We start from the raw sequence: 21732 nt of genomic DNA on the forward strand, positions 1-21732 counted from the left end.
GTTCAGTAATTTTCTTGCTCAGCTATCCCACTTGTGCCTCCAAGTTTCTAATGGAGGACCTTATTTCAATCATGAAACTTTGAGTGGTTTTGATTAGATCAGAGACCATGGTTGCTAAGTCAGAGTGGTTCTGCTTAGAATTCTCTGTCTGTTGCTGAGAAGATGATGGAAAAGGCTTGCCATTGCTAAACCTATTTCTTCCACCATTATTGTTGTTGAAACCTTGTTGAGGTCTCTGTTGATCCTTCCATGAAAAATTTGGATGATTTCTCCATGAAGAATTATAGGTGTTTCCATAGGGTTCTCCCATGTAATTCACCTCTTCCATTGAAGGGTTCTCAGGATCATAAGCTTCTTTTTTAGATGAAGCATCCTTAGTACTGCCTGGTGCATTTTGCATTCCAGACAGACTTTGAGAAATCAAAATGACTTGCTGAGTCAATATTTTGTTCTGAGCCAATATGGCATTCAGAGTATCAATCTCAAGAACTCATTTCTTTTGATTTGTCCCATTGTTCACAGGATTCCTTTCAGAAGTGTACATGAATTGGTTATTTGCAACCATTTCAATTAGTTCTTGAGCTTCTGCAGGCGTCTTCTTCAGATGAAGAGATCCTCCAGCAGAGCTATCCAAAGACATCTTGGACAGTTCAGACAGACCATTATAGAAGATACCTATGATGCTCCATTCAGAAAGCATGTCAAAAGGGCACTTTCTAATTAATTGTTTGTATCTTTCCCAAGCTTCATAGAGGGATTCTCCTTCCTTCTGTCTGAAGGTTTGGACTTCCACTCTAAGCTTACTCAATTTTTGAGGTGGAAAGAACTTTGCCAAGAAGGCATTGACTAGCTTTTCCCAAGAGTTCAGGCTTTCTTTAGGTTGTGAGTCCAACCATATTCTAGCCCTGTCTCTTACAGCAAAAGGGAATAGCATAAGTCTGTAGACCTCAGGGTCAACCCCATTAGTCTTGACAGTGTCACAGATTTGCAAGAATTCAGCTAAGAACTGATGAGGATCTTCCAATGGAAGTCCATGGAACTTGCAATTCTGTTGCATTAGAGAAACTAATTGAGGCTTAAGCTCAAAGTTGTTTGCTCCAATGGCAGGGATAGAGATGCTTCTCCCATAGAAGTCGGGAGTAGGTGCAGTAAAGTCACCCAGCACCTTCCTTGCATTGTTGGCATTGTTGTTGTTTTCGGCTGCCATTGTTTCTTCTTCTTTGAAGATTTCTGTTAGGTCCTCTACAGAGAGTTGTGCCTTAGCTTCTCTTAGCTTTCGCTTCAAGGTCCTTTCAGGTTCAGGGTCAGCTTCAACAAGAATGCCCTTATCTTTGTTCCTGCTCATATGAAAGAGAAGAGAACAAGAAAATGTGGAATCCTCTATGTCACAGTATAGAGATTCCTTGAGGTGTCAGAGGAACAGAAAAATAGAAGGAAGAGGTAGAACAATTCGAACTTAGTGAGATAGAGTTCGAATTGTGCATTGAGGAGGAGTGTTACTCCATAAATAGAAGGATGTGAGAAGAGAGGAAGAGTTTTTTTCGAAAATTAAAAGAAAGATTTTAAAATCATTTTGAAAAAGATTTTGAAGAAGATATGATTGAAAACTATTTTGAAAGAGATATGATTAAAAAGATATGATTTGAAAAACAATTTAAAAAGATTTGATTTTAAAAATTAATGACTTGCCTAACAAGAAAAGATATGATTCAAACATTAAACCTTTCTCAACAGAAAAGGCAACATACTTGAAATGTTCAATCAAATCATTAATTGTTAGCAAGTATCTTTGAAAATGGAAAGAAATTGATTTTGAAAAGGTTTGATTGAAAAGATTTGATTTGAAAAGGATTTGATTTTGAAAAACTTTGAAAACTTGAAAAAAATCTGCATTAAAAACAAAATCTTCCCTCTTGTACCATCCTGGCGTTAAACGCCCAGAATGGTATCCATTCTGGCGTTTAACGCCCAAAATGCTACCTTTTTGGGCGTTAAACGCCCAGCCAGGTATCCTGGCTGGCGTTTAAACGCCAGTTTTTCCTTCTTCACTGGGCGTTTTGAACGCCCAGCTTTTTCTGTATAATTCCTCTGCTGCATGTACTGAATCTTCAGTTCCCTGTATTATTGACTTGAAAACAGAACCAAGATCAAATAAACAATGCATGCAGGACACCAAACTTAAAATGAGACACTGGACTCAACAAGAAACATAAAATATTTTTTTTGGTTTTTATGATTTTTGTAATTTTTTTGTGCTTTTTCAAAAATTATATGAAAAAAGAAAATAAAGGTTTCAGAATTCTTAATGAGAATTCCAGGAATCATTGCAATGCTAGTCTAAGACTCCGGTCCAGGAATTAGACATGGATTCACAGCCAGCCAAGCTTTCAAAGAAAGCTCCGGTCCAAAACACTAGACATGGCCAATGGCCAGCCAAGCCTCAGCAGATCATTGCTTCAACAGCAAGATTGATAGAAATCAACAGGCTCTTGTGATGATAAGTTGAAACCTCGGTCCAATAAGATTAGACATGGCTTCACAGCCAGCCAGATTTCAACAGATCATCATGAAACTCTAGAATTCATTCTTAAAGAAATTCTGAAAAAGATACCTAATCTAAGCAACAAGATGAACCGTCAGTTGTCCAAACTCAACAATCCCCGGCAACGGCGCCAAAAACTTGGTATGCGAAATTGTGATCACTACTTTCCACAACTCAAATAATCCCTGGTAATGAATCCAAAAACTTGGTGTTCAATACCATGGTATAAACACAACTTCGCACAACTAACCAGCAAGTGCACTGGGTCGTCCAAGTAATAAACCTTACGCGAGTAAGGGTCGATCCCACGGAGATTGTTGGTATGAAGCAAGCTATGGTCACCTTGTAAATCTTAGTCAGGCAGACTCAAATGGTTATGGATGATATATGAATAAAACATAAAGATAAAGATAGAGATACTTATGTAAATCATTGGTGAGAACTTCAGATAAGCGAATGGAGATGCTTTGTCCCTTCCGTCTCTCTGCTTTCCTACTGTCTTCATCCAATCCTTCTTACTCCTTTCCATGGCAAGCTGTATGTTGGGCATCACCGTTGTCAATGGCTACAGTCCCGTCCTCTCAGTGGAAATGTTCAACGCACCCTGTCACGGCACGGCTATCAAGCTGTCGGTTCTCGATCATGTCGGAATAGAATCCAGTGATTCTTTTGCGTCTGTCACTAATGCCCCACAATCGCGAGTTTGAAGCTCGTCACAGTCATTCAATCATTGAATCCTACTCAGAATACCACAGACAAGGTTTAGACCTTCCGGATTCTCTTGAATGCAGTCATCAATTCTAGCTTATACCACGAAGATTCCGGTTAAAGAACCCAAGAGATATCTACCCAATCTAAGGTAGAACGGAGGTGATTGACGGTCATACGCTCATAGGTGAGAATGATGATGAGTGTCACGGATCATCACATTCATCAAGTTGAAGAACAAGTGATATCTTGGAACAAGAACAAGCTGAATTGAATAGAAGAACAATAGTAATTGCATTAATACTCGAGGTACAGCAGAGCTCCACACCTTAATCTATGGTGTGTAGAAACTCCACCGTTGAAAATACATAAGAACAAGGTCTAGGCATGGCCGAATGGCCAGCCTCCCAATGATCTAAGATAGCATAAGACTAAAGATAGCTACCAAGATGTCAAATACAATAGTAAAAGGACCTATTTATAGGGAACTAGTAGCTTAAGAATTACAAAGGTGAGTAAATGACATAAAAATCCACTTCCAGGCCCACTTGGTGTGTGCTTGGGCTGAGCATTGAAGCATTTTCGTGTAGAGACTCTTCTTGGAGTTAAACACCAGCTTTTGTGCCAATTTGGGCGTTTAACTCCCATTCTTGTGCCAGTTCCGGCGTTTAACGCTAGGAATTCTGAAGGTGACTTTGAACGCCGGTTTGGGCCATCAAATCTTGGGCAAAGTATAAACTATCATATATTGCTGGAAAGCCCAGGATGTCTACTTTCCAACGCCGTTGAGAGCGCGCCAATTGGACTTCTGTAGCTCCAGAAAATCCACTTCGAGTGCAAAGAGGTCAGAATCCAACAGCGTCTGCAGTCCTTTTCAGTCTCTGAATCAGATTTTTGCTCAGGTCCCTCAATTTCAGCCAGAAAATACCTGAAATCACAGAAAAACACACAAACTCATAGTAAAGTCCAGAAAAGTGAATTTTAACTAAAAACTAATAAAAATATACTAAAAACTAACTAAAACATACTAAAAACATACTAAAAACAATGCCAAAAAGCGTATAAATTATCCGCTCATCACTAACTTAAGCATCGGAGTCTCTTGCAGGTACCCCCCACCCTCCGGGGACGAAGGCTCAGCACCACCACTAAGTCCAACAAGTCGGACACACCAGCTCCGGCCGATACCCACCTGCAGGACACGTCGGTTCCGACCAACACAGACGATCTCATTCAAGATCGACCTACAGTTTCAGGTAACCCTCGGAACAGAAGCTCATCATCAAGAAATCCCTGAGATGCCTCAAGGGATGCACTTTCCTCCCAACAACTATTGGGAACAACTCAACACTTCCTTAGAAGACTTGAGCCACAATGTGGAACAATTAAGGGTGGAACATCATGAGCACTCCATCATTCTCCAAGAAAGAAGATCAAAGAGCAATGAGGGAGGAGCAACAAAAGCAAGGAAGGGACATAGAAGAGCTTAAGGACATTGTTGGTCCTTCAAGAAGAAGATGCCACTAAGGTGGATTCATTCCTTGTTCTTATTTCTTTCTGTTTTTCGGTTCCCATGTTATGTTTATCTATGCTTAGTGTCTCTACTTCATGATCATTAGTATGTAGTAACTATGTCTTAAAGCTATGAATAAAATCCATTAATCCTTCACCTCTCTCAAATGAAATATGTTTTAATTCAAAAGAACAAGAAGTACATGAATTTCAAATTTATCCTTGAATTTAGTTTAATTATATTGATGTGGTGACAATACTTTTTATTTTCTGAATGAATGCTTGAACAGTGCATATGTCTTTTGATATTGTTGTTTATGAATGTTAAAACTGTTGGCTCTTGAAAGAATGATGAACAAAGAGAAATGTTATTGATGATCTGAAAAATCATGAAATTGATTCTTGAAGCAAGAAAAAGCAGTGAAAAAAAGAAAGCTTTCAAAAAAAATGGCGAAAAAAAATAGAAAGAAAAAGAAAAAGCAAGCAGAAAAAGCCAATAGCCCTTAAAACCAAAAGGCAAGGGTAAAAAGGATACAAGGCTTTGAGCATCAATGGATAGGAGGGCCCAAGGAAATAAAATCCAGGCCTAAGCGGCTAAACCAAGTTGTCCTTAACCATGTGCTTGTGTCATGAAGGTCCAAGTGAAAAGCTTGAGACTGAATGGTTAAAGTCGTGATCCAAAGCAAAAAGAGTGTGCTTAAGAGCTCTGGACACCACTAACTGGGGACTTTAGCAAAGCTAAGTCACAATCTGAAAAGGTTCACCCAGTTATGTGTCTGTGGCATTTATGTATCTGGTGGTAATACTGGAAAACAAAGTGCTTAGGGCCACGGCCAAGACTCATAAAAGTAGCTGTGTTCAAGAATCAACATACTTAACTAGGAGAATCAATAACACTATCCGAAATTCTAAGTTCCTAGAGAAGCCAATCATTCTAAACTTCAAAGGAAAAGTGAGATGCCAAAACTGTTCAGAAGCAAAAAGCTACAAGTCCCACTCATCTAATTAGAATTAATATTCATTGATATTTTGGGATTTATAGTATATTCTCTTCTTTTTATCCTATTTGATTTTCAGTTGCTTGGGGACAAGCAACAATTTAAGTTTGGTGTTGTGATGAGCGGATAATTTATACGCTTTTTGGCATTATTTTTAAGTAGTTTTTAGTATGATCTAGCTACTTTTAGGGATGTTTTCATTAGTTTTTATGTTAAATTCACATTTTTGAACTTCACTATGAGTTTGTGTGTTTTTCTGTGATTTCAGGTAATTTCTGGCTGAAATTGAGGGACTTGAGCAAAACTCTGAAAAAGGCTGACAAAAGGACTGCTGATGCTGTTGGAATCTGACCTCCCTGCACTCAAAATGGATTTTCTGGAGCTACAGAACTCCAAATGGCGCGTTCTCAACGGAGTTGAAAAGTATACATCCAGATCTTTCCAGCAATATATAATAGTTTATATGTTATTTGGAAATTGACGACGTAAATTGGCGTTGAACGCCAAGTACACGCTGCTGTCTGGAGTTAAACGCCAGAAACACGTCATGATCCGGAGTTGAACGCCCAAAACACGTCATGATCCGGAGTTGAACGCCCAAAACACGTTATAACTTGGAGTTCAACTCCAAGAGAAGCCTCAGCTCATGGATAGATCAAGCTCAGCCCAAGCATACACCAAGTGGGCCCCGGAAGTGGATTTATGCATCAATTACTTACTCATGTAAACCCTAGTAGCTAGTCTAGTATAAATAGGATAATTTACTATTGTATTAGACATCTTTTGACAGTTTAATCTTTTTACTGTTTAGTCTTTGATCACTCGGTCTTTTGATCATTCAGGGGACTGGCCATTCGGCCATGCCTGAACCTTTCACTTATGTATTTTCAACGGTGGAGTTTCTGCACACCATAGATTAAGGGTGTGGAGCTCCGCTGTACCTCAAGTTTCAATATAATTACTATTATTTTCTATTCAATTCTCTTTTATTCTTATTCCAAGATATACGTTGCACAACACTTTGACGAATGTGATGATCCGTGACACTCATCATCATTCTCACCTATGAACGCGCGTGATTGACAACCACCTCCGTTCTACCTTAGGCCGGGCGCATATCTCTTAGATTCCCCAACAGAATCTTCGTGGTATAAGCTAGAATTGATGGTGGCATTCATGAGAATCCGGAAGGTCTAAACCTTGTCTGTGGTATTCCGAGTAGGATTCCGGGATTGAATGACTGTGACGAGCTTCAAACTCCTGAAGGCTGGGCGTTAGTGACAGACGCAAAAGAATCAAGGGATTTTATTCCAACCTGATTGAGAACCGATAGATGATTAGCCGTGCTGTGACAGAGCATAGGACCATTTTCACTGAGAGGATGGGATGTAGCCATTGACAACGGTGATGCCCTACATAAAGCTTGCCATGGAAAGGAGTAAGAAGGATTGGATGAAAGCAATAAGAAAGTAGAGATTCGAAAGGATTCCAGCATCTCCGCACGCCTATCTGAAATTCTCACTATTGATTTACATAAGTATTTCTATCCCTTTTTATTTTCTATTTACTATTAATTTTCGAAACCCATAACCATTTAATCTGCCTAACTGAGATTTACAAGGTGACCATAGCTTGCTTCATACCAACAATCTCTGTGGGATCGACCCTTACTCACGTAAGGTATTACTTGGATGACCCGGTACACTTGCTAGTTAAGTTGAACGGAGTTGTGTCCACACATAGTTGAAAAAGCAATGAATTTTACAAAATACAATAACAAAGGAATCACAATTTCGTCCACCAGTGACCACTTCATCAAACCTGATGGAGTAATATCCCTGCCAATCTCTGTGGGACAGACTCAAGGCCGAAGATCGGCGATGGCCGAGTTCGTGATCCTCCGAGATTCCACCGCCTACAATATCATCTTGGGAAGGAAAACGATTAACGATGTTGAAGCAATAATCAACACGAAGCTACTAGTCATGAAGTTCGTTACCGATGACGGATCCATAGGGTCCATAAGAGGAGACCTTGAGACGGCAGTCGCTTGCGACAACGCCAGCCTCTCCCTAAGGAAGAAATCCAAAGAGGCGTCCGGTGTGTTCCTAGCGGACCTGGATGCCAGAGTAGACGACAAACCCAGACCGAAACCAGAAGGGGACCTGGAAAAATTCATGATCGGTGACACGGAGGAAAAATTCACGTTCGCCAACAAGAATCTCCCGCATGAGCTGAAGGAGCCCTTGGTCGAAATGATCAGGGCCAATAGGGATTTGTTTGCCTGGACACCGGCCGACATGCCGGGCATAGACCCCAAAATTATGTCACACCACCTGGCCATCAAGTCGGAGGCACGCCCGGTAGCCCAACGAAAGAGAAAAATGTCACGGGAGAGGGCAGAGGAGGTGGCCAGGCAGACGGCCAGCCTCCTAGAAGCAGGTTTCATATGAGAGGTAGACTACTCGACATGGCTCTCGAATGTAGTTCTAGTAAAAAAGCACAACGGCAAATCGAGAATGTGCGTAGACTACTCTGACCTTAACAAGGCATGCCCTAAGGATTGTTTCCCCTCCCTAACATAGACGCGCTCGTCGATGCTGCGGCGGGCTACCGTTATCTGAGCTTCATGGACGCCTACTCCGGCTACAACCAGATTCTGATGCACCGACCAGATGAAGACAAAACGGCGTTTATAACGCCGGGGGGAACCTTCTGTTATAAGGTGATGCCATTCGGCCTAAAAAACGCAGGGGCAACATACCAAAGGCTGATGAACAAGATATTCCGCGACCTCATAGGCAAGACAGTGGAAGTCTATGTAGATGACATCCTCGCGAAAACAACGCGACTCGATGACCTCCTGGAAAACCTGGCAAAAGTGTTCGCGTCTCTCCGACAACACGGCATGAGGCTCAATCCCCTCAAATGTGCCTTCGCCATGGAAGCTGGAAAGTTCCTAGGATTCATGATAACTCAGAGAGGGGTAGAAGCCAACCCGGAAAAATGCCAAGCGATACTCCAGATGAAGAGCCCAGGCTGTATCAAGGACGTCCAGAGGTTGGCAGGGCGACTGACCTCGTTATCCCGATTTCTCGGAGCGTCGGCAACAAAGGCCCTACCCTTCTTTAACCTCATGAAGAAAGGGATAGCGTTCGAATGGACGCCCGCATGCGAGGAAGCCTTTCAACACTTCAAGGAAATCCTGGCGGCACCCCGTGTGCTCGGAAAGCCAAAGGACGGGGAGACGTTATATCTATACCTCGCCATAACAGGAGAGGCCCTGGCCGCAGTTCTAGTGTGAGAAGAAGGGAGGGCTAAACAACCAGTCTATTTCATGAGTAGAGCCCTGCAAGGGGCAGAACTAAGGTACAGCAAACTGGAGAAGCTAGCTCTGGCACTCTTGACCTTTTCACGGAGGTTAAAGCAATACTTCCAAGATCACCAGGTGGTCGTAAGAACGGACCAGGGAATCCGACAAATACTTCAGAAACCCGATTTGGCGGGAAGGATGATGACCTGGTCCATTGAACTTTCCCAATACGACAAACGATACGAACCCCGGCAGGCCATCAAGGCGCAGGCAATGGCAGACTTTCTAGTAGAAGTAACGGGAGACCCAACCGAAGAAACGAGCACACGGTGGAGGCTCCACGTGGACAGAGCCTCCAACCAGACGTCCGGGGGCGCCGGGATCATCCTGGAAAGCCCGGTTGGAGCCGTATACGAGCAGTCGATCAGGTTCGAGTTCCCCGTTTCAAACAACCAGGCAGAATACGAAGCCCTCATAGGGGGCTTAACCCTAGCAGCGGAAGTCGGAGCAACAAGGCTGGAAATATGCAGCGATTCGCAGGTCGTCACCTCCCAGGTAACGAAAGCTATCAAGCCAGAGACTCATTATTACAAAAGTACCTGGAAAAAGTCAAGGATTTAAGCCAAAAGTTTGAGGAGGTCACGGTCCACCACGTACCCAGAGAAAGGAACACACGGGCAGATCTCCTATCAAAGTTGGCCAGCACTAAACCCGGAGAAGGCAACCGGTCTCTCATCCAAGGTATGGCGAGGGAGCCGGCGGTCACCTTGCATTTATCAAGGCTGGGTCCTTCATGGCTAGACCCCATCACCAGCTTCTTAGAAAATGGCAAACTCCCCGACGACAAAAAGCGTGCCGCAAAACTGAGAAGGGAAGCAGCCAAATACGCGGTCATTCAGGGACAGCTATTCAAGAAAGGGCTCAACCAGCCCCTACTGAAATGCTTACATCCCGACCAGACGGACTACGTCCTCAGGGAAGTCCATGAAGGCTGCTGCGGACACCACATAGGGGGCAAAGCCTTAGCAAGAAAGTTGATCCGAGCTGGATACTATTGGCCGTCAATGATGGCAGACTCTAAAGAATTCGTCAGGAAATGTGTAAAGTGTCGATAGAACGCCAATTTCCACAAGGCACCGGCCTCCGAGTTAAGCCTGTTAACGTCCTCCTGACCATTCTCACAATGGGGAGTCGATCTCTTGGGGCCCTTCCCAGTCGGTCCCGGGAAAGTCAAGTATCTCATAGTCGCCATTGGCTACTACACCAAATGGATAGAGGCCGAGCCGCTGGCCAGCATATCCTCATCCAATTGCAGGAAATTCATGTGGAGGCAAGTGATAACACGATTCGGGATTCCAGAAGTCGTTATCTCGGACAACGGCACACAGTTTACCGACAAAAAGTTCACGGAATTCCTCACCGGCCTGGGTATAAGACAGAAGTTCTCCTCGGTAGAGCACCCCCAAACAAACGGACAGGTGGAGTCCGCGAACAAGATTATCCTGCTAGGGCTCAAGAAGCGATTGGATAATAAAAAAGGTGCCTGGGCCAACGAGCTAGCCTCGGTGCTCTGGTCTTACCGAACAACTGAACAGTCCTCCACCAAGGAGATTCCTTTCCGACTAACATATGGATTAGATGCGGTAATACCCGTGGAAATCGGGGAACCGAGCCCCCGGCTACTTTTGAAAGGAGTGGAGGAAGCCGTGGAGAAGGACCTAATAGATGAAGCCAGAAAAATGGCCCATTTGACGGAGACAGCGCTAAAACAAAGAATGGCCTTACGCTACAACACCAAAGTGCTCAAAAGGGAGTTCGAACCGAACGATCTCGTCCTAAGGCGTAACGACATCGGCCCACCGACTCCGGGAGCAGGCAAGCTGGCGGCAAACTAGGAAGGCCCCTATAGAATCAAAAAAGTGATGGGTAAAGGCGCTTTCAAGTTAGAAAGGCTCGATGGCAAGGAATTCCCAAGAACATGGAACGCGAACAACTTGAGAAGATTCTACTCCTAGCGCATGAGGCGACATGCCGACCAATCGAGCTAAGTAGTTAATTCGCGGATTTGTACTTTTCGTTATGCCCTATAGGCCTTTTATGCGATTACCGAATAAGATGTACTTGTGCAAATTCTCTCTCTTTTGTTTTGTTCACCTTTTCTAGACAACCCGCTCCAGAAGCGAATTCATTACAACTCGACAACGATGCGCGGCCCCGGGACTGATCACCCCGGGAGCCCATCAACTGCCGCAATAGCAAATGACTACACTAAAAAGCCATGACCCGTTAATATAAACGACAGCCATAAACCAATAACGGTTAATAGAAATGATAACACAACCAGGCGAATAAGAAAGTATTAACTACGGTAAAGCGGGCAAATGACCAAAAAAGTCAATTGTTCACAAAAGCCAAAACGAAACGGCTAAACCAAAAAGTTTTACACAGAAAAAGAGGATTCATTTCTTAGGAACGTCAACAATTTTGCCGTCTTTGATCACCTTGAAGACGCCAATCGCCGACGTGTCGAAATCGGGAGCAACAATTTTGACCTGAGCTTTAAGGGCCTCCTCGGTCGCCAGGATCGCACCCTTCCCCTGCTTGACGACGTCTTTATACTTTGTTTTTAACGTTGCCAGTTCAGCCTCCACAGCTTGCTTCTCCATCTCGATCTCGGCCACCCGTTTTTGTGCCGCGCCGACCTGACTCTCTAAAGCCATTTCGCGCTCGACAAGACGTGAAACTGTGGCGACCGACTCTTCCAACTTCTTCTCGGTGGTAGTGGCCTTCTTCTCGGCGGCAGTAGCTTTCTTCTCGGCAGCGTCAAGCTTCTCATTTGATTGGGTTAGCTGCTCCCGGAGAGTCTCAACTTCACCTTTAAGCTCATTATTAGCCTTCCCAGCTGATTCCCACCTCCTGTGAAGAGATTCCATCCCGGACAGTTCAAACTCGGCTTTCCGAGCTATCACTGCGCCGCGCAAGAGAGTACGGTACATCCACCTCGCTTGCCCGGCAAGGGATGACTCATGAAAATGCTCTTCAGTATCGGGAATCAGCTGAGAATCGATAAAGTTCCCGGCATCAAAATTCTTCTCCATTACAGTAAGAACCCCCTCAGGACTGCTGGACATCTTCCTCTTCCTCTTCAAGCTTGGAACCTCCTCCACCTCTTCATCGGCAGTAGGGTTGGACGTCGACCCCCCAGTGCCGACCACTTCACGGATCGGGGAAGCGTGAACCGCCCTGTCGCCATGAACCAGGGCATCCTGAACCGAGGTGCCGGTCTTCTCGACCGTGGCCCCTTGTTCGGAATTGGCCTTGTCCTCCGGAGGAGCAGTAGATTTTTCATTACCTCCCTCATCGTCACTCGCGCAAAGGAAGGTTTGGAACAAGTTAGGGAGACCCGTGATCTCGGCAGACATCCCCACTGTAAAAAGAAAAAGAAGTCGGTTAGTTGATGCAAATGCATATTTGCATTATTAGTTAGTTAGTTTAGTTAGTTTTAGTTTAAATTCACTTATTTTCTCTAAATAAACAAGTCCTTTTATGAGTTTTGTTTCCATGCATGATGATATCAAGGAACATGTTAATTCTAGCCAAATTCATGCAAATGATTTAAGGAATGCATATATGAATGAGTATGAATGAATCTCATGAAATTTATTGCTTGAATTGGTAAGACTTTGAAGCTATCTCCCTTGTTGATGATAGGTGATGAAACAAGGAAGCATGGAAGCAAGAAGGAGGCAACCAAGGCAAGAAGTTGGCGTTGCCAACTTGGGATTGGCGTTGCCAACTCCACAACACAAGGCAAGAAGGAGGCAACCAATGCAAGAAGTTGGCGTTGCCAACTTGGGATTGGCGTTGCCAACTCCACAACACAAGGCAAGAAGGAGGCAACCAATGCAAGAAGTTGGCGTTGCCAACTTGGGATTGGCGTTGCCAACTCCACAACACAAGGCAAGCTTGGTCCTGGAGGCAACCAAGGCAAGAAGTTGGCGTTGCCAACTTGGGATTGGCGTTGCCAACTCCACAACACAAGGCAAGCTTGGTCCTGGAGGCAACCAAGGCAAGAAGTTGGCGTTGCCAACTTGAGATTGGCGTTGCCAACGCCACACACAACCACACCAAGCAAGCTTGGCAACCCTGGAAGCAAAGTTGGCGTTGCCAACTCTAGAACCAAGTTGCCAACGCCACACACAAGACACAAGCAAGGAACTTGGCCCTGGAAGCAAGGTTGGCGTTGCCAACTCTAGAACCAAGTTGCCAACGCCACACACAAGACACAAGCAAGGAACTTGGCCCTGGAAGCAAGGTTGGCGTTGCCAACTCTAGAACCAAGTTGCCAACGCCACACACAAGACACAAGCAAGGAACTTGGCCCTGGATTTGGAGCCTCGAGCACGTTGCCAGCCTAGAAATGAGGGGCGTTTTTGAGGACAATGCAGGCTAACAACGCCAAACAATCAAGCTTGGCCCTGGAAGAAAAGGAGCTGGCGTTGCCAACTCAAGATGGGCGTTGCCAACGCCACACAACCAAGCAACAAATGGAGCCCTGGAAGAAAAGGAGCTGGCGTTGCCAACTCAAGAATGGCGTTGCCAACGCCACACAAGAAAGCTTGGCTAGGCACCAAGTTTTGGTGCCAGCCAAGTTGCCAAACGCCCAATGGCGCTCCAACCAGCTGCTAAACGCCCAATGGCGCACCAACCGCGTTCCAAACGCCCAAATGCCGCACCACTCACGTTGCCAACGCTAGATGGGCGTTGCCAACGCCAACTTACCAAAACAAGGCAGCCTGAACATGTCCACTTCAATGGAAGATATCTTGAGCTACAGAGATCCAAATTGAGTACTTCCAGTTGCGTTGGAAAGCTAACATTCAGAGCTTTCCAACCATATATAATAGTCCATGGTGGAGCACAAGATTGAAGCCAAACCAGAGTCATCTTTAGGCCCTAAAAACAAGAACATGAAATGAAATTCAAAGGAGCTAGAGATGATCCTTGGATGTGGGATCGAGCACGTTGCCAACGTGCACAAAGGGGGCGTGTTTTGCAACAACGCCAGCCTCAAGTCCTTGCCTTGGGAGAGTGATGCTCGAGCACGTTGCTAACTTGGGGTTGAGGGTGCGTTGTTCACAACAACTTGGCAACAACTTGGCAGCTTGACCTTACCTTCTTTGAGGAACCATAACTTGAGCTAGGAAAGTCCAATTGAGGTGATTCCAGTGGCATTAGAAAATAGACATCAAGAGCTTTCCAATGATGTATAATAGTCCATATTGAAGCTGAAGGTTGACACTCAAATTCTGGGCTACATTTAGCATGAAAGTAAGGCCAAGAAGAGGAAGAGCAAGTTGTTTGCAACAACTTGGGCTAGCAACGCCCAAGTCTCAGACTCACTTCCAGGAAATTGGCTTGCACGTTGCCAACGTGCACTAAGGCCTGAGTTATTGCCAACAACGCCCATCAATGGGCCAGAATTGGTGCCAACTTGCTCTACTTCCCCTATTCATCACAAAGGCCAAAACACCTCCAATTGAGCCAAGAATTCAACAATGAGAAAGCCCACATTGCTAACCCAAATTGAGGATCTCTGAAGAAGTTTTGGGAGTGGTATAAATAGAAGAGGTTGATGTACTTGTAGGGGACTTTTACACTTTTGAATACTTTTTGACACTTAGAATTTTTATACACTTTTAGCACTTGTACTTGGCTTTTGTTAGAACTTCCGGGTACTCTCCCGAGAAGCTCATTTTTTGGCTTTTCTATTGGAACTTTTCTTCTTCATTTTTCTTAATCTTGAAGCATTTTCATTCTTCTTCTTCTTCTTCTTTTACATTTAGTTTAATTTTGATTTATGGCAATTGTTGTTGAAATTGGAGCAATGACTCACTAAACCCCACTTTCATTAGGGGGAGGAGCTCTGTTTGTTGGAATGGATTGATGAACCCATCTTTCCTCCTCAATTCTAGTGGTTGATCTAAAGAGGGAACTCTTGCTCTTCATAGATTCAACCACCATCGAGAGAGGGGTTAATCTACATGAATTATGTGGTGAATTTGAGGAATGAGCCACATAATTCAGTTTAGAGTTCATCCTTTCATGATTTCTTCAATCAATATACCTTGGTTAGTATGTGAGATGTAACTCTCCTTGGTTGAGATTATAGAAATTGTGTGGCTGGATAATATATGAGCTTCACCTCTTCTCATGAACAATTAGATCACGAGAGTGGCAATTGGCTATGTTGAGAGAGATTGAATCACCAAGAGATTGGGGTTCAATCACCCACTTGCCATAGATCTATACCCATGATTGAGAGGAATTTGACTAACATCAATTCATGAAAACTAACATCTCTGATCCCTAATGATCTTCTCTACCATCAATTCTTATTTCTATTGCCTCTAGTTGTTTAATTTCCCACAACCCAATTCCCTTTTACATTCGGTCATTTATTCTTCTTGTCATCTACATTTTGTTCCTTTAATTCATGCTATTTACTCTTATGTTCTTTAAATTTCTGCAACCTTTAATTCCTTGCAATTTATCTTTGATGTCATTTAAGTTCCTTGCAATTTAAGTTTCCGTTATTTACTTTCATTTAATTTTTCTTTTCTAGTTCTTTACATTTTGTGTCATTTACATTCTTGCAATTATGTTCAAAAATCAAAATGCTCATGAAATCAAAACTATGTTTGCTTGACTAAATTTACCATTAACTAAAGTTGCTTAATCTACCAATCTCTGTGGGATCGACCTCACTCTTTGTGAGTTTTATTACTTGATACGACCCGGTATACTTGCCGGTTATACGTGAAATCTAATTTTCACGTATCAAGTTTTTGGCGCCGTTGCCGGGGATTGGAAAGATTGACAATGATTAAGTGAAAGGTGGTTCAGATTAAGCATTTTTTTTTATTTTTGTTAAGCCCACTAACTGTTTGATACTTTGTTTCACTAACTCCAATTCCACTCTAGTTCTAGAATATTTCACTTGTGATTTTGATTCTGTTTGTGTATGTCAGGAACAAGTAGACGTGATATTGAGGACGAGAGAACCCGCCGAAGGTTAAGGAGAGCAGAAAGAGGAAAGTTCATAGTTGGTGAAGAAGGGTCAGAGGAATCAGAGGGAGAAGATCAAGTCATGGAGGATGAGATGCACAACCCTCCTGGAGGGGTCAACAATAATGGTGGACACGCTAGAAGGGTGTTATCATCATATACTATCCCTGATCCAAGACATTGTGGGAGCAGCATTGCTACACCAAATGTTCAGGCCAATAACTTTGAGCTAAAACCTCAGCTCATCACTTTGGTACAAAACAATTGCTCTTATGGAGGGGGACCTCTTGAAGACCCAAATCAACATCTCTCTATTTTTCTGAGGATATGCAATACAGTGAAGACAAATGGAGTGCATCCAGATGTCTACAAGTTGTTGCTATTTCCATTCTCTTTGAGGGATAAAGCCACTCAATGGCTAGAATCATTCCCCAAGGAAAGCCTCAATGATTGGAATGAAGTGATGGGCAAATTTCTAGCAAAGTTCTACCCACCTCAAAAGGTCATCAAGTTGAAGACAGAGGTTCAGACTTTTAGGCAAATGGAAGGGGAGTCATTGTACGAAGCCTGGGAAAGATATAAGGCACTAATGAGAAGATGTCCCCCAGACATGTTTAGTGATTGGGTTAAGCTCCAAAACTTTTATGAAGGCTTAAACTTAGAAGCAAGGAAGGGACTAGACTACTCATCAGGAGGATCACTCAACATGATGAAAACTGCTGAGGAGGCTCAAAACCTCATTGAGATTGTGGCAAACAATCAATATTATTACTCATCAGAGAGGCAACACAATCCACCCCCAAAGAAAGGTGTAATGGAGCTTGAAGGTGTTGATGCTATCTTGGCACAAAACAAGTTAATGCACCAACAAATCCAACAACAAATGGAGATGATAACAAAGAGAATGGATGGTATGCAACTTGCATCAGTGAACACAACAAATCAACCATCACTTGAATGGAACCAAGGTGAAGGAACCACGGTTGAACAACCACAAGAACAAGTTCAATACATGCAGAATACTTCAAATTCTCAGGAGGAATTCCATGGTGATACATACAACTCATCTTGGAAGAATCATCCCAATTTAAAGTGGGGAGAAAACCATTGGCAAAAGAACAACAACCACAATCACACCCGTAACACAAACAACCAAAATCACCATACCAACAACACTAACCAATATAGAAAAACACAAAACACATATCAACACCCCCATCATAACTCACAAACCCACCAAAATAACTTCTCTGCACCAACATCCAACTCACAAAATTACCACACTAATCCACCCAACAACTTCCAACAACAATCAACCCCCATCATACCTCCAATTGACCATCATGAGGCCAGAATCTAAAGTCTGGAAGCAACCTTGCAAGCACTTGCTCAAACCACTCAAGCTTTAGCTAAGGGACAACAAGAACAAGCGGTCACTATGAAGAACATTGAGAGACAAGTGGGACAACTAGCCAAACAAGCCGAGAAACCAACCCATGTCCTCCCAAGTGACACAATACCCAACCCAAGAGAAGAATGTAAGGCTCTGCAGTTAAGGAGTGGCAAGGTAGTTGGTGAAAGTTCAAATAAAGAAGCAACAAAACCCAAAGAGCAAGACACAGTGGAAAGGCAAGATGAAGAAAAGGCTTCAACATCTAACAAAGGCAAGGAGGTTGTCAAGCCACAAGGCAATCCACCAAGTCAAGAAGGCAACCGTGATGGCAAGGAAAGTATGAATCCACAAAAAGAAAACAAAAATGAAGGAGTGAAAGCTTATGTACCCAAGCTTCCTTACCCAACTAGGATACACAAAGGAGCAAAGGACCAACAATTCCCAAGGTTTTTAGAGATCTTCAAGAAACTTGAAATCAACATCCCATTGGCAGAGGCTCTAGAACAGATGCCATTGTATGCAAAGTTTCTTAAGGAGTTGATCACCAAGAAGAGGAGTTGGCAAGAAAAAGAAACCGTGGTTCTCAATCAAGAGTGTAGTGCCATCATTCAACAAGGGTTACCTCCAAAACTCAAAGACCCTGGCAGCTTTCTCATACCTTGCACGATTGGGAGCATGGCTGTTGACAAATCACTTTGTGACCTGGGAGCAAGCATTAACTTAATGCCCCTTACCATGATGAAGAAAATGATGATTGAAGAGCTCAAACCCACAAGGATGTCACTCCAACTTGCTGACAGATCCATCAAAGTGCCAAATGGAGTAGTTGAGAACCTCTTGGTGAAGGTGGGAAACTTCATATTCCCAGCGGATTTTGTGGTCCTAGATATGGATGAAGAGGGAAACAATTCAGTCATTCTTGGTAGACCCTTTTTGGCTACAGCTAGAACAATCATTGATGTGGAAAAGGGAGAGATGATCTTCAGGGTGCATGATGAACAAATGACCATAAATGTCTTCAAAGCAATGCAACACCCTGTTGAGAAAGAAAATTGCATGAGGATTGATGTAGTGGACTCTTTGGTTGAAGAAGTGCTTAACACAAACCATCAAATGCAACAAGAGGAAGTCCATAACATCAAGGGACAAGAAGAAAATACGTTGGAAGCATCAAAGGAACCAAGTGAAGCTACCAAAGAAGAGGCACCACAACAAGAGTTGAAACCACTACCCCCTCATCTTAAATATGCATTCCTTGGTGAGAAAGACAGCTTCCCAGTGATCATCAATTCCACATTGAATGCAGAGGAAGAAGAAAAGCTCCTTGTGGTTTTGAGAACTCACAAAGAGGCTTTGGGGTGGACCATTGATGACTTGAAGGGCATAAGCCCTGCCATATGCATGCACAAGATACTCTTGGAGGAGAACTCCAAACCTGTGGTACAACCTCAAAGAAGATTGAATCCCACAATGAAGGAGGTTGTTCAAAAGGAAGTTCTGAAGTTGTGTAGAGCTGGGATCATCTACCCTATATCTGACAGCCCATGGGTCAGTCCAGTGCAAGTAGTACCCAAGAAAGGAGGGATGACTGTCATTGTTAATGAGAAGAATGAGCTTATCCCAACACGAACAGTGACAGGGTGGAGGATGTGCATAGACTATAGGAGGTTGAATGATGCCACACGAAAAGACCACTTTCCTCTACCTTTCATTGATCAGATGCTTGAAAGGTTGGCTGGCCATGCTTATTATTGTTTTCTTGATGGATATTCTGGGTATAATCAGATTGTGGTTGACCCCATGGATCAAGAGAAGACTTCCTTCACTTGTCCCTTTGGAGTCTTTGCATACCGGAGGATGCCATTTGGATTATGTAATGCTCCAGCCACCTTTCAAAGATGCATGCTATCAATCTTCTCAGACATGGTAGAAAAATTTATTGAAGTATTTATGGATGACTTTTCTGTTTTTGGTGATTCTTTCAATACTTGCTTGCATCATCTTACCCTAGTCTTGAAAAGGTGCCAGGAAACCAATTTAGTTTTGAATTGGGAGAAATGCCATTTCATGGTACCCGAAGGCATTGTTCTTGGTCACAAAATTTCAAGAAAGGGTATAGAAGTTGACAAGGCAAAAGTAGAAATTATAGAAAAACTTCCTTTGCCAACTAGTGTGAAAGCTGTTAGAAGTTTCTTAGGACATGCTGGATTTTATAGGAGATTCATCAAAGATTTTTCCAAAATAGCAAAGCCACTAAGCAATTTGCTGGTGGTAGAAAATCCTTTTATCTTTGATGATGAATGCAAGCATGCTTTTGAAACTCTAAAGGCTAAGCTCACCACAGCACCAATCATCACACCCCCAACTTGGGGACTACCTTTTGAACTTATGTGTGATGCAAGCAACCTTGCAATTGGCGCTGTGTTGGGGCAAAGGAAGGAAAAGAAGCTTCATGTTATCTACTATGCAAGTAAGGTGTTGAATGAAGCTCAAAAGAACTACACCACAACAGAGAAAGAACTACTAGCTGTGGTATATGCTTTTGATAAGTTTAGACAATATTTGATTGGATCTAAAGTCTTAGTGTATACTGACCATGCTGCTCTTAAGTATCTTATGTCAAAACAGGATGCCAAACCAAGGCTAATCAGATGGGTACTACTCCTACAAGAGTTTGACATTGAGATCAAAGATAGAAAGGGCAATGAAAATCAAGTTGCTGATCACTTATCAAGGGTGCCACAAGATGCATGCCAAGACAACTTGCCATCAATAAATGAAGAATTTCCAGATGAACATCTTTTGCACATTCAACATGTCCCTTGGTTTGCAGACATGGCCAACTACAAGGCAGGAAGAATCATTCCACAAGAGTACACGAAACAACAAGTCAAGAAGCTGTTGCATGAGGCTAAGTTCTTCTTCTGGGATGACCTATTCTTGTTCAAAAGATGCCCAGATGGAATGATAAGAAGATGTGTGTCAGAGGATGAGATGAAGGACATACTATGGCATTGTCACAACTCCAATTATGGTGGTCATTTTGGGGCTGAGAGAACGGCTGCAAAGGTTCTACAAAGTGGTTTCTATTGGCCCTCAATCTTCAAGGATGCTAGGGAGTTTGTGAGCCAATGCAATGAATGTCAAAGAACAGGGGGTTTGTCAAAGAAAAATGAGATGCCTCAAAAGTTCATTTTGGAAGTGGAACTCTTTGATTTGTGGGGAATAGATTTCATGGGACCTTTTCCTCCATCCTACACGTTCAAATACATCCTGGTAGCAGTAGAGTATGTCTCCAAATGGGTAGAAGCAATAGCCACCACCACATGTGATACCAATGTGGTCTTGCAATTCCTCAAGAAGAACATCTTCACAAGATTTGGAGTACCCAAAGGGCTTATAAGTGATGGGGGAAGCCACTTTTGCAACAAGCAACTCAATTCCTTACTCCACAAGTATGGTGTTACACACAAAGTAGCTACCCCATATCACCCACAAACCAATGGACAAGCTGAACTTGCTAACAGAGAGCTAAAAAGGATCTTGGAAAAAACTGTGGGAACAACAAGAAAAGATTGGGTTAGGAAGCTAGATGATGCACTTTGGGCATATAGGACAGCCTTCAAGACACCCATAGGAAAATCTCCCTTTCAATTGGTGTATGGAAAGGCATGCCACCTCCCTGTAGAGCTTGAACATAAGGCTTTCTGGGCCACCAAACTTCTAAATCTAGATGCTCAAGCAGCAGGAGAGAAGAGGTTGCTACAACTCAATGAGCTTGAGGAGTTCAGATTGGAGGCATATGACAATGCCAAAATATACAAGGAGAGAGCAAAGAGATGGCATGATAAGAGGATCTCTCAAAGAACATTTGAACCAGGCCAAAAGGTGTTATTATTCAATTCAAGATTGAAGATCTTCCCTGGGAAGCTGAGATCTAGATGGACTGGTCCATACACCATCACCAAAGTATCACCTCATGGCTATGTTGAATTGCTTGATGAAGCCTCAAAACAAACCTTCACAGTCAATGGACATAGGGTGAAGCACTATTTTGGTGGCCCTTGGAGCAAGGAAGAGAGTGTGCAACGCTTAACATGAGCAAAGAAGCTGCAATGTCGAGCTAAGGACAATAAACAAAGCGCTTCATGGGAGGCAACCCATGCACAGGGAGTCTTTTAATTTCATGTTTTAGTAA

At 43.2% G+C, this 21732-nt stretch overlaps 1 protein-coding gene and 1 non-coding gene across 2 annotated transcripts; both read left to right on the plus strand.

Annotated features, from left to right (window-relative positions):
• Positions 1-694: 694 nt before the first annotated feature.
• LOC130977833 (small nucleolar RNA R71) lies at positions 695-802 on the plus strand. The gene has a single exon (XR_009085508.1). It is a non-coding gene; the product is annotated as a small nucleolar RNA R71 (small nucleolar RNA).
• Positions 803-9816: 9014 nt separating this feature from the next.
• Positions 9817-10188, plus strand: LOC130975001 (uncharacterized). The gene has a single exon (XM_057899835.1). The coding sequence runs from the start codon at positions 9817-9819 to the stop codon at positions 10186-10188; it is 372 nt and encodes a 123-aa protein (XP_057755818.1).
• The last annotated feature ends 11544 nt before the right edge of the window (positions 10189-21732 follow it).

The sequence above is a fragment of the Arachis stenosperma genome, chromosome 4, assembly GCF_014773155.1.
Source record: "Arachis stenosperma cultivar V10309 chromosome 4, arast.V10309.gnm1.PFL2, whole genome shotgun sequence".
NCBI lineage: Eukaryota > Viridiplantae > Streptophyta > Magnoliopsida > Fabales > Fabaceae > Arachis > Arachis stenosperma.

Coding starts and splice junctions, on each gene's coding strand:
- LOC130975001 (XM_057899835.1), top strand. CDS start 9,817: ATGGCGAGGGAGCCGGCGGTCACCTTGCATTTATCAAGGCTGGGTCCT.